The sequence below is a fragment of the Perca fluviatilis genome, chromosome 4 (assembly GCF_010015445.1).
Source record: "Perca fluviatilis chromosome 4, GENO_Pfluv_1.0, whole genome shotgun sequence".
Classification (NCBI taxonomy): Eukaryota; Metazoa; Chordata; class Actinopteri; order Perciformes; family Percidae; genus Perca; species Perca fluviatilis.
This window is the reverse complement of record NC_053115.1, coordinates 21,280,833-21,293,653: the sequence shown is the minus strand read 5'-3', so window position 1 is coordinate 21,293,653 and position 12,821 is coordinate 21,280,833. Positions and strand designations below refer to the sequence as shown.

The 12,821-nt window shown below is 37.3% G+C and overlaps 1 protein-coding gene across 1 annotated transcript; it reads right to left on the bottom strand.

Moving 5' to 3' along the window:
• Window positions 1-461: 461 nt before the first annotated feature.
• tamm41 (TAM41 mitochondrial translocator assembly and maintenance homolog) lies at window positions 462-8,569 on the bottom strand. Its single transcript, XM_039799061.1, has 8 exons — window positions 8,175-8,569; window positions 6,510-6,692; window positions 5,773-5,865; window positions 5,385-5,535; window positions 4,675-4,820; window positions 3,292-3,457; window positions 2,418-2,480; window positions 462-1,764 (listed from the first exon to the last, which is right to left on the bottom strand). Exons 1-8 carry the CDS (start codon window positions 8,310-8,312, stop codon window positions 1,673-1,675), a joined length of 1,032 nt encoding a protein of 343 aa, XP_039654995.1. The 5' UTR covers window positions 8,313-8,569; the 3' UTR covers window positions 462-1,672.
• Window positions 8,570-12,821: the final 4,252 nt, after the last annotated feature.

The following is a 12,821-nucleotide window of genomic DNA, read 5'->3' as shown; positions in this document are numbered from 1 at the left end:
TCAGAGCTGAAATGGTTGACTTTGCAGGAAAATCAATGGAGTAAATAATAACTTTAATGATGGCTTTGTTCCATTTTGGTATCCCAATGCATCATGCCACTGAGCCAATTTGCTAGCCTGGGTAAACCCTGATGAACTTCCGGCAAATTTGAGATTTGCTCTCACTCTCAGTTACAACTGAGAAGAGTCTGGGGTCAACCAGGCTACCGATTTGCACAATACCAGCTGAAACTCAATGGAATGCACTAATAAGTAATGTTAATGAAATACTCCTGTGCTTTTCCTGCCATAACATCAAAATATTGGCAGAGAAAAAGGCCTGTGAACATGATCATTTTGATGGATTTTATATTTACCTTTTTTAATTATAAAGTAATAAAATATAAGAATAACTTACTCACAATCAAGTTTGCTCTTCATTAATGCCCCTAGGTAGTAGAGCAGAAAAACTGAGGACGAGAGAGAATCTAATATTGTATTTGTTACATTTTGTTACATTATTTTGTAAAAATGCGGTGTCATAATTTATTAATTAAGCCTTGGTGAAGCCAGGCAATCTTAATTACATAGACCAACAATGAAAGCAACACAAACACAGACACAAACAGTATCCTCTTGTATTATGACAGTTGGGATTTTGTTTTTGTGGAAAAAAATCCAAACTGAAAAAGAAAAGTAATACAAATGAAAATAACGTAATAATAGATGCTATTGTATTGAAATGTTTATTAAACCCAATTTGTGTAATTGAATTAGACTACAGCAAGTATTGAAGACCTCTAGTTCTTAATAGGACATGCTGATAAAAATAAAGTAACAAGTAACAGAGATAAACTGTTAACAATGAGGAACATTTTGTCATAAAATAAATGTGATCCTATCTTTTATTTTATGAATACCAACATAGTGTGTACAAAACATCAAGACTGTCGTTAAAATGATATTAAAGAGATGAAGGATTTGAGATCTTTGGCAAGCTAAGAGGGTTATAAAGTGTGTGTGTGTGTGTGTGTGTGTGTGTGTGTGTGTGTGTGTGTGTGTGTGTGTGTGTGTGTGTGTTGTGTATATATATATATGACATGTAACGCCAGTCCACATTTGAAGAGAGTTCAATAAAGCCCTCTCTCAGCACAAAGACAAAATAACCCACAGAAACATCATTCTCAATCTCTTAGCTGCCCGTCATCTGACCGTTCACAAAAAAAATGCACAGATCTAACACTCGCATAATTCAGAAGATGACAGAAGACAGCAAAGTCTTTCCTTGACTATACTTGTGGTACTTGATGCATGCTGCGCTCACACTGATTTAGTGCTGTGGCTCCAGAGACAGCAGACTCAGCATCTCCCCAGTCACTGTAGTCATTATGCCGAAAGGTCCGATCGGTAGTACCATTAAATGTCAGCCGTAATTCAGTCAGGCTCGTGAAATGTCACCCTTTTTTCTACAACTTTCATGAATTGCATGATAAAGGGCAGTTGTACAGTACAGACGGTTCTACACTATTCAAACACAGACTGCTCAGTGATCCCGTTCATAGAGGCTATGCAGTGATATAACCAGAGGGGAGTGTGTAATTCTTCCAGCTACAGTTTGTCAGAGAACAATCAAGGATGGATGTTGGTTGTCTGGCTGACAGTTTACAGAGAAAGATCTGGTCAACAGACAGGATCAGGACATCTGAGAGACAGACGGCTTCCTCCTCCAACCCTTCCACATCTTCATCAGTTTCTTGGAGCTGTATGACACTGTCTTCCACATGCCTGGGGAGGACCAGGACACAGAGCGCACTGAACATTAACAAACACATTAGAAGAACACTATTACTAGTACTACATTAAAACGGTTGTTAATACACAGTGGAAGGTTTGAGAATACACTTACGACCTACGTCAGTAAATATGAAGTTACAGCCAGCAACCAGTTAGCTTGGCTTAGCACAAGACCGGAAACAGTGGGAAACAGCTAGCCTGACTATTTCCAAAGGTAATAAACTCCACGTTCCAGCACCTAACCCTGAACTAAACACCCTATAAAACTATAAATTGTCATTTTTACATGCACACGTTTTGTACAAACTAAACAAATCCGACAGAACATGTTAATTAGGGAGCATTAGGTGCTTGTAGGCTGATTTCGTTACCTTTGGACAGAGCCAGGCTAGCTTTATGCTATGCTATGCTATGCTATGCCATGCTAAGAGGCTGGTGGCTGTTGCTCCAAAGTTAGCATATAGACGTGAGAGTGGTATCAATCTTCTTACGTAACTCAGCAAGAAAGCACATTTCCCCAAAATGTCAAACTATTCCTTTGACGAATCTGGAGCACCACATCAGCCTTTACTAACAAAACCTAACAATGCATTATGTATGATTTCCCCCAAAAAACATCGAACAAAGAAGAAAAGGGTACCTACCAGCTGTAGCAATGCCTTTGATACTCTGTGTTATACTGGAGTATTTCACAATAGATGAAATACCTGAGGAGGAACAAAGACATGCTCAAACATGCAATTATACTATAAGTAATTTGTCATCACTCTGAAATATGATGTTATGATATGCTACTTATGGGTAGAGGCCATATAATCACATGATTCATATGTACACAATTTCAACAAAAGTAACAATTAAGAATTACTTGTTTGCCAATCACTCTATCTATCCCTGGGTTATGGATACAATCTCAAACTATGAATCAGCTTAATTACCTTTAACATGGCAGTAAAACATCTACACACTCAAACTGTCCATAAAATAGTACTGATCAATCTAACAAGTGTGTTACAAATGAGGGTTACATATTCTTCTATTCAAAATGGGACACTGTATCTCAGACAGCACTAGGACAATGTGGAATGTGTTCCAGTACTTAAAAATTACATTTACTGGCCTAAAATTTGAAAGTGACAACACACTGCAACATCTGCTACACTACAGGTCTGATTTTGATGAAGACAGGAGTGATGATGCATCTTGAAACTGATGGGCCTTACGTGCGAAGGGGATGACATGTTTATTTGATTTACTAGGTGTTAAGTTTTTCTATCAATCTACATATTAATTCTGACCATGTTTTGACAATATATTAGCTTCGTTAATGTGTTAGTGTAATGGATTCCTAACATTATTCATTTGGAGCATTATCCTACCTTATTTAATATTCACCACACACACTCAAAAAGTATCACACTCACAATATCTGATGACTTTTTCCCGGTCCATCTGTCCCTTTTTCTCTGCCTGCCTCTCCCTCTATGCTACATCCCCCCCCCGTTCTTTAATCCGAACCTTGTTGTACAACAGCTCCGCAGTCTGGGTCCTGAGCAATCTGCAGTAGAATCTCCTCTACGTCTCGGTTTTTCCCCGGAGGATCGACCAGCTTTGTGATCCTTTGCTGGAGGGTCCGAGGCAATGCCATCAGCTGGATAAACTGGCCCTCTGGGCTTTTGTCAACCTGCAGGTACACAAACAAGAACACATAAATACAAACAGCAGACTGAATACCAGCAGAACAACTATTATGCATTGTTATTAGGAACCTGTATAAATGCATCTCAAGATAAAACTATGTAGGAAGGATTGGAGTGGGTGAGATGATGTTGTTTTTAAAACCTCAATATTTAAAACACCAAACAACAAGTAAGGAAATATTTAGTTAATGCATTGACATGGCCACTAAAGTGGGAAACTGTACACAGTCTGGAGCTGGTTCGTGCATGTGGGACTTCGGCCGCACTGTCTTATAACGTACAAGGGCACAAGTGTATTTCCCATATGCAAGGCTCACAGTACACAATCACCCAAAGCGCTGTTTACTGCAAAATGTGTTACTCACACACATAAAAAACTCCTAACAACTCATTTCTTTTATTCCACGATGGTGTGATGAATAGTTCCTTGGCATAACACGGAGTGGTGGTAACATTTAATAATAATAATAATAATAATAATAATAATAATATTGTTTTTTAAAATGAAGCCTTACACCAATAAAAATGGAAAGGAATATGTATTCATGCTATTCAATATGCAAACATAGACACATGCACACATTTTCCATGTTGCACATGTTAATACTGTATGTAATGCAGGTAACAGGGCAGAGTGCCAGGTCAGTCACACCCCATTTAAAGTTTACTACCAAGGCTGTGAGCACACTCTGTACTATTCAGGTCAAAGCTGTGTTTAAACATGCGTTTGCCAGTTTCACTGAAAAGGTAGATAATATATTTCTTAAAAAGGCAGTACAGGTAAGAATTTGATGGCAGTAATGGCAATCCGTATGTTTTTTGGAAATATTTCTGTCACAGTTTTTTTTTTTTCCCCAGATGTATTTTTTTTTTACAGATTATTTTTCTTGCCATTTTTAGGCCTTTATTTGTGTAGGACAGCTTAAGATGTGAAAGGGGTGACAGAGGGGGAATGACATGCAGCAAAGGGCCGAACCCGCGCCCACATATAGAGGTTTTCTCCTCGAGGCAGCGGACGCCAAGTGAGCTACCCAGGTGCCCAATTTCAGATGTATTTGTTCAACTTCGTAGTTTATGCAGCAGGCGCCTTTTAAATCCACAAACTTTGCGTGAGTGACGAGGTAAAACTGCAGAACCAGCACACAATGTACTCTTGTGTTGCTCACATATCAAGTGCGATACTAAAAGGGCCATGTTTTACCTCTAGTTTCCCTTGTTGAGGTTTGTACACCACTTGAGGGCAGTCCCGTAAGATGTTGCTGTACAGAATCCGGAAGTGTTGAATGTTGTCTTTGACGATATTTGTTACCTTGGATTTATCTTCTCCGATCACCATTCTAAAATCCCCTGAAGAGGCACAGACAAAATGTAATATTGCAGTTCTTTGCTGTAGTAAGATCAGATAAGAGAAGCCTTTATTGATCCTCAGAAGGGAAATGCAGGTGTTGCAGCAGCCAAGGACAGAAATATTACCATAGTAACAACACATTCTGAGATATTAAACTCTGACTGGTGTTCAGTTTCCAGTCTAAAATGTTTAGCAATGATACAACACTCATTTCCTAATTACTCCTGACTTTCCCTTTTGTAGCTTGGGAACCTAAATGGTAACACTCCCCTTCTTAGCATGTAAACATTTATAGGGTTCAACATTCATTTATCTGCTTCTATTTCACGTCACTAAATCTGTACAAATCAACCAGCTTAGTTATCGATCTTGAGGCACTAGAACCATCAGTCTAATTACTTTCATTCATACTCCAGACAACTAACTCAGAACCCTGCTGGGAGATGGATTACCAATAGCGTCCATGTTGGATCGCACTGTACTTACATTAGTATTCAAAGTGTGTGCGTGTGTGTGTGTGTGTGTGTGTGTGTTTGTCATTTGTAGTTGTGCAGGCTTGTTACCAGCATAAGAAAGACCAGCTATCTGCAGGAAGAGGTCTTCCTCAGTGAAGCTCTCTGGCAGCATGAGGAAGGAGGCTATCACAGCACTCTTCAGGTTGGCCACCAGAGCAGCACGGAGCTTTCCATTCTCATTCTGCACCATCATTTTCACCTGTGTGAGAACACACAAAAACATGCACGCGTAAGCATGGATGGAAAACCCGAAGATTTAACTGAATGGTGTTATTTACATTCCACTGTTTCAACATATTTCAAATAACTTTGTCAAAATCTAGGAAAGCATTTGACTGGTTTGAAAATAAATAGCTCAATAAATAAATGCATGATAAAAAAAAGTTGTATACAGCTCAATTTTTCAGTTTAATCCAAAGTTATTCATGGTACTGACTGGTTTGTGAAGGCGTCCAGCAACATACATGGTCTTCCAGTGCATCAGGTCATCTATGAGAGAATCCGTACTAATCACACCATATTTGATTATCTGAGAAGGAGAGGAGAAGGTCATTAAAGTATGTAGGTAATAAAGTTAATAGAAGCCTCACAAAACAATAAAACAAATTTTAATAAAGTTCTAAGAGCCAGAAGTGAATTACTGTTTTCCATATGTTTTATGTATTTTTCACTGAAATGCATGTTTATTTAAAAACAAAGTCATTACAGTGGTAAGAGGAAATTATCTTTAACCGTGTATCCAGCTAATTTAAATAGCTGACGTTACTGTATTGTGTGAACAGTTAACTTGATATATACTGTATGTGGCGTTTTCTTTTGCAGGATATAAATATTCCACTAAAACAAGTTCCTTCCAGAGACTATTTTGCAGAGCCATCATCGCTGCGTCCGGAGCTTAGCTTGATTGTGATTGGTTTAAAGAAATGCAAACACACAGCGTTTTTTATTCCTATCCCGGAATGCATCTGTGGTGTAGCCAGACTAGGCTACTAGATCAGACCAATAACAAGAATGACTTCCTGTGAGAAGTAAACACAGCCATCTATGACTGCTTAATAAACACGAGGAGATTTCAGTATAAAGATAAAACTGGGCAGCTTTATTATGGAAAAAAAAGTAGTCATGTTGGACAAGCAAAAGGTGCTGCTGAAATATAAAAAAAAAGTTATTTACCCTCTCCTCCACAGGCACCAGCGTGTTGTAGTATACGGAAGCGCCGTGTTCATTTTGTATAGAGCTGATCATCGTGGGCCCCAACAGCTTGAGGATGGAGTAGTGTTTGCGATTTTGCAGCAGATTCATGGTGTGCCACGTCACTGGGTCATCCACCGCAAACACAAAGTCCAGCATGTTCTTCTGTATATAACATATAAAAAGGTAATCACAATAGAATCACACGTTCTACTTCAATAAATTAGGATACAGCAGCTTTAAATTCTATATTCATTCTACATTCTATATGTTTTTTTAAATCAACTTTTGCTGGAATCATATTGGGATGTTTTGATCACAACGTGTAATTAAATTAAAGTTGGGCAGATTGTACTAAAAAAAAAAAAAGAATGACAAAATAAGTTATCGAATGAGTTATTGTTACACACCTTTTGAAAAGTTTTATCTGAGGTAATGCATAATAATCCATAAAGACCTATCTTTTTGATGTTGCCTTTCTTTAAATAACATTTAATATATTATATTATTATATAATTCATTTATTATACTGAAGTTGCATTGATGACACTGTATGACACTCGATAACTGCTCTTTAATGTTTAATTTCTTATACTGCACTGTAACTTTTATTTGTGTAGTTTATCTCTCAGTTCTTTAATTTCTTATACTGCACTGTCAATTTTATTCTTGTCTTTTAATGTTTTATGTAAAGCACTTTGAATTGCCCTGTTGCTGAAATGTGCTATACAAATAAACCTGCCTTGTCTAATAGAGGTGTTTAAATTAATCAAATAATCGATGCATCGAATCGGGGACATGGACGATGCTGCATCGATAATCGGCCGGCTCATAATCGATTATTTCTGTTTACAATTTAGTGTCGGCCTAACAACCTTTCTGTTTACATATTCTGTTATGTTTTGCACATTCAGGAAGTGCCATGTGCTCAGTGCTGTATAGTTTTATGTATCCAAGTTATTTAGTATTAGAGCACTGCAGAATGTTTTGTTTTTGAAGCTATGAAAAGCTATGAATTAAATATCCTAAATGGCTTTAATAGAAAAATGTATTTGACGTATCGTGATGCATCGAGATATCGAAGACATGATAATCATAATCGAATCGGGAGATCAGGGAAGATTCACACCTCTATTGTCTAATAGTGACAGCAGCTCATAGCACTGAAAATTTCATTATTTTATTTAAGATTTTTGAATACATATTTTGGAGATCGGTATTTGGAATACTGTGATGCTGTGTATTTATATCAGAAAAATATGAATAAAGCAATATTTATATTAAACACTAATATTATAGTGATATTGATGTAAAATATTCATATTCCTAGTGATACTGGTTTCCAATTTCCATATCAATATTGTGATATTGACTTCAACCACATTGGCTAACGTTAACTCTACAAAATGCAATTTTTATTAGCCTGTGAGGCTGAGAAACTACAAATCCCTGTAACATATGGTGACTGCAAAAAACAAAAAGTACATAGTACAGGAAATAGAGCATGATAAGTGTCTCCTTAGTCTGATTTTATTTAGTCTAAAAAGTCTATAACGTTACAACAATGTCACTGTACCGTGTTGTGCAGTTAACTAACAATGCAATGTCATGGGCAGAGTTTGTAAACTAGCAGGGCAGGTCACTTACGTCCATTTGACCTTGGTTGGTCCCGTGTTGTTTGAAAACGCCAGATCCATAGGCAAAAGCTAAACTGATGTCCTGAGGAAACTGTGATAAAATCCGTCTATAAAGCACGCCGGTGTTGTGCAAAGCTGGAAGAGTCATTTTGAACTAAGTTAGCTATGATAGCTTTCCAGCAATAGCACGTTATAGGCGGAATAACCGACTAAGTAGAGGAAAAAACGAAGTTTCGGCCGCACAAAATAAGAGATACATTTCAGACTAAGAGGTTCAGTGCCACTAAACACTAGCGCAGTCAAGGAGTCGCACTGAAATCATCAGTTTATCGTTTAAATACGTCTGTCAGGTGAGTTTGGGTCAGCTGTGAGCTTGACAGTCGACTAAAACTTACGTCACAGAGTGAGCTGGAGGCTGAGGCTCACGGGAAATCGAGTCAGAGATGGAAGGTAAGCATACTGAACCGTTAAACTGCCATTAAACAGCCAAAATAACGACTAATGTGCGAGTTATTTTGCACGTAGGTACTACTATGATTGAATACAGTTGTGAAATCTAAACTGGGCAACACACTACAGCATTTTAGTACTCTTAAATTAATTTTTAACAGCTTTAAATTTAGCCAGCAGAGGGTGGTTTTCGACCATGTTTAGCTAACGTTAGGTGGCAATGAGGTAATGCTGATATGTATGATATTGATATTGTTCTATATCTATGGTAATAGCTATCTATGGTTTAATATGGATGGTTATGTACACACTTGTGTCTGCTGTAAAATTTTGTGTGAAAAAGGGAAATGATTAACAAATTAATTATATGTAGTTATCACTGACTTTATTTAAAGCCCATATAAATAAAAACATGTTTATTTCCTTTTCTTTTGACGTAATGCATTTACAATCATAATCATAAAAACAAAAAAGACAGTTTTTGTTTGAGCTGGTCATGCAAATAGGTTAGTTTTGTCTATCTACAAGATTCATTTTGGTGTTTAAATTCATATTGCATTACACATCTTGTAAAAAAAAACAAATCAATGAGATGATAACAGTGATTGCTTCTGTCAGGATCCAGTCACATTTGGCAGCAGTGTTTTGGGCTTGAACTGCTGAAGATATTAAATAAAACCTATGAAAGCAAAAACATGCATTTAAACTTGCAATTTCCTGTTTTTGATAGTTTGAAAACTTGCTTTGCTTAAAACATAATACCTGCTTAAAATCACACGACACTAGCACATCTGTGAAAGTAGAATTAGTCTTGACTGTGAGATCATGTGAAAATACTACTGCAGCAGTAAAAGCCAAAAAGCTTCTGAGGCCATCATCAGTCTTCTTCTTATGGGCCCACTGCCCACATATATTTGAATGAATTAATATTGAATGTAGACTCATGACATGTCAGCAATATGTCTGCAGCCCATTATGGGATTGTCAAGAGTAGGACAAATATTATCTTCATAGTAATTGCTTTGAGCCATCTTTTCAGCCAAATTAATATTGATAAGGTCACTGAATCCTGACTAACTAGCTCACTCAATATGTGAAAGTGCCTTAATTTAGGGAAATTGAAGCACCAGTGAATACCTTTTTTTTATTTGTTCAACATAAAATTGAATTAATGTCTAGAGAATAGGCTACATTAGTATGCTTTCTGCAAGCCTCTAGCTATTTCATCCTGTGTTTTAGAATCAGTGCTGCTGTATTACCTTGTGAATCTATATTATCATCCTCATAGTATTTATTCTGTTATGTATTTTCAAGGTAAAACTTAACTTAATTCAGTTATAGTTTTGGAGCAGGTTTTTGTGAAGTAACATATTGGAAGGTAAACTGAAATGGCTGTTTAAAGCTGCATTAACTCATGTTATTTATTTATTTTCTTGCCACTTGGGGGCAGCATTAGTGCTTAACATAATGCTGACATATCATGTTGTTAAGTTATTAGGTGGATACGGGGGATGTGTTGTAAAACATTTGGAGTCATGTTTATAGCAACTCAACAAATGTACTGTAAGTCCATTATTTACTCTCCTGTTAGCTCTGGTTTGGTCTCCGCTCTTGCTCTTCCCTCTCAAGTGAAATTTCTGACTCTTTAGCGAATACGTTCACCAGCTAGTGGCTAACTTTGTGTGTTAGCCATTTGGTGCTGGGCATGGAGCATAGCGGGTTAAAACAAAGCTGATAAAGACTGTGAGAATAGCAGTCTGTAAAACCACAACAAAAAGCTGAGGGGAACTGCAGAGTTGGGTGATAATTCTCTATGAGCAATAGGGGTGTTGTAAAGGTGTTCATGTAAGAATCGTGATTATATTTTCTAAGATTCTGAATCGATTCACAACTTTAAAAAGTCAGTAGAAGGTGGCAGCAATGCAACATTGTGGATACAGGCTGCTGTAAAACTCCAAAGAAGAAGAATAAGAATGAATTGTTAACCCGTTATACACTCCGTTTATATCTGAATGAGACCGGAGGACGTATCGTCTCTTTAGCTCAATGGCGCTATTAAGAACTGCGCTGTTGTTACAATTTTTCCGTGAAAAGCCACAGTTTGTTTGTTCGCCAGAGACTAGGGCTGTGCAATTAATCAAATGTAATCAAGATTGTGATTTTGGCTCCAAACGAAAAACAATTATTTTGCAGATTATGTTTTGCAAGTTAACTCTTATTTTGTCTTGTGTTCTGAATGAAAAAAACAGTTGAAATGGGAAAAGTATTAAGGGAAATGTCACAGTTCAAGGTGTTTTCACTGTTGATTTGTTTAACTGTTTCACAGTTTTTTCTTAAGTTTAATAAATGCAACATTAGGGTTGGGCATCGATTTTAACGATTCTGATTCCAATTCCGATTCTTCCTTTCGATTCCGGTTCCTATCGATTCTCGATTCCGATTCTTTGAGTGGTGGAGTTGAAACGGGTCACATGCTTATTTCACAAATAAGAGGAAAGTTTTATTTTGATTCAAAGGTGGGTTGCAGTTTGACGGGGCTTTTTCAATGTAAAATAAAGCCACACTAGAGCACCACTTGCTGTGCTCCACAGCTGCAACACAACAAGCGCCTGGCCACTACGGAAACCAAAACTTGCGCATGTTAAATTTGGAACCCATGATCAGATTTGAAACCAAATCATCCAAACAATTCCAAACGATTCCAATAAAGAAACGATTCCGATGGAATCGTAATTTTTGAAACAATTCCAAGTAGGAATCGGTTCTCGATGCCCAACCCTATGCAACATCTTTTCAAAAGTCAATAAGTAATCGTGTAAATAATTGTGATTTCAATATTGACCAAAATAATCTTGATTATTATTTTTTCCATAATCGAGCAGCCCTACCAGAGACCGTACATTGGCGGGGGAAATGCTGCGTAGTGATAGCCTATAAGGAGATAGTTTTAGCCTAGCCCTCCTCTCTTCCCCGTCTTTGTTTATGGTCTGTGAGCAGTTCCAGTCGGCGGAGCTGGATCAGTAGCTCCCATCAGTTTATAGTACTCATTTTTACTCTTTCTTGTCTAGGCCTCAGACAAACAGGACTCAGCATTTTATATTAAGACCACACCTGTGGGGATATTACTAAACATGCTTTTTCTGAATTATTTGCATATTTACATCCTTAGCTTGTCAGCTCCGACATAAATGCTACACGCTTTGGTATTGCTCCCTCACTTGGATGAGAGAGCAAGAGAAATGACAGCAGAGTAATTTTGAGTTTGAACACATTGTCTTCAAATTGTCATTTGATACATTGTTATTGTAAAAATAACGATTACAGACACTTCTCTGTATGTATGTGAAAATTAAGGATTGAAATATCTTAAGTTTAAAACATGTTTCATGTGTTGCAATACTTTCCAGCAGTAAACCCCTTTTTAGGCACAGGGACATGGGCTTAACACGGGTACTGAGGAAAATAATAATAATAATAATAATAATAATAATAGAAGTTTTCACTGATTTCACAGTCTTTTTAGTTTTTAAAGCGGAGTCCACCACTCGTCTACTTTTGTAAAGCTTGTAAAGCAACAGCAAACTGGTTGCAAGTAGACAGGAACAAAGGCTTGTAAATATATATTGCTAACCATTGTGAGAATTCTGCCATCACACCTTAATCTTTTCCTACAGTGTTTGTGTGGGCCAGTGTGAAAATGAAAAGTGAAGTGACTGGAATGAAAGAGAAGGTTGCCTTTTGTAACTTTTTGTTTGGAACAAGAACAACTAGCCTAATGAGTGGCCGCATCAGGAACAGTTCATTTGGACGTCCGCAGCTCTAATGGTATGGCTTGGCACAGACCCAGACTGCAGTTAACTGTTTAAACATACATATCAGTCAGTCTCTTAGTGTTCATGAATTTCAGCAGGCACATTATGATAAAAATAAGAGAAGACGATTATAGTGAATGGTGCAAATCCTCTGAGGCACTTTGAAGCTTTTTAACCCCCCCCCCCTTTTTTTTTTCCAAAAAAAAAAAAAAAAAAAACCACCCCCCCTTTATTTTTTTTTTTTTTTTTTGCCCCTTTTTCCATTGTGATTGCCATTGCTGCCCATGCCTAGTGATGGTAATTCAAAAGAAAATGCGCACACACAAACACACACACACACACACACACACACACACACACACACACACACACACACACACACACACACACACACA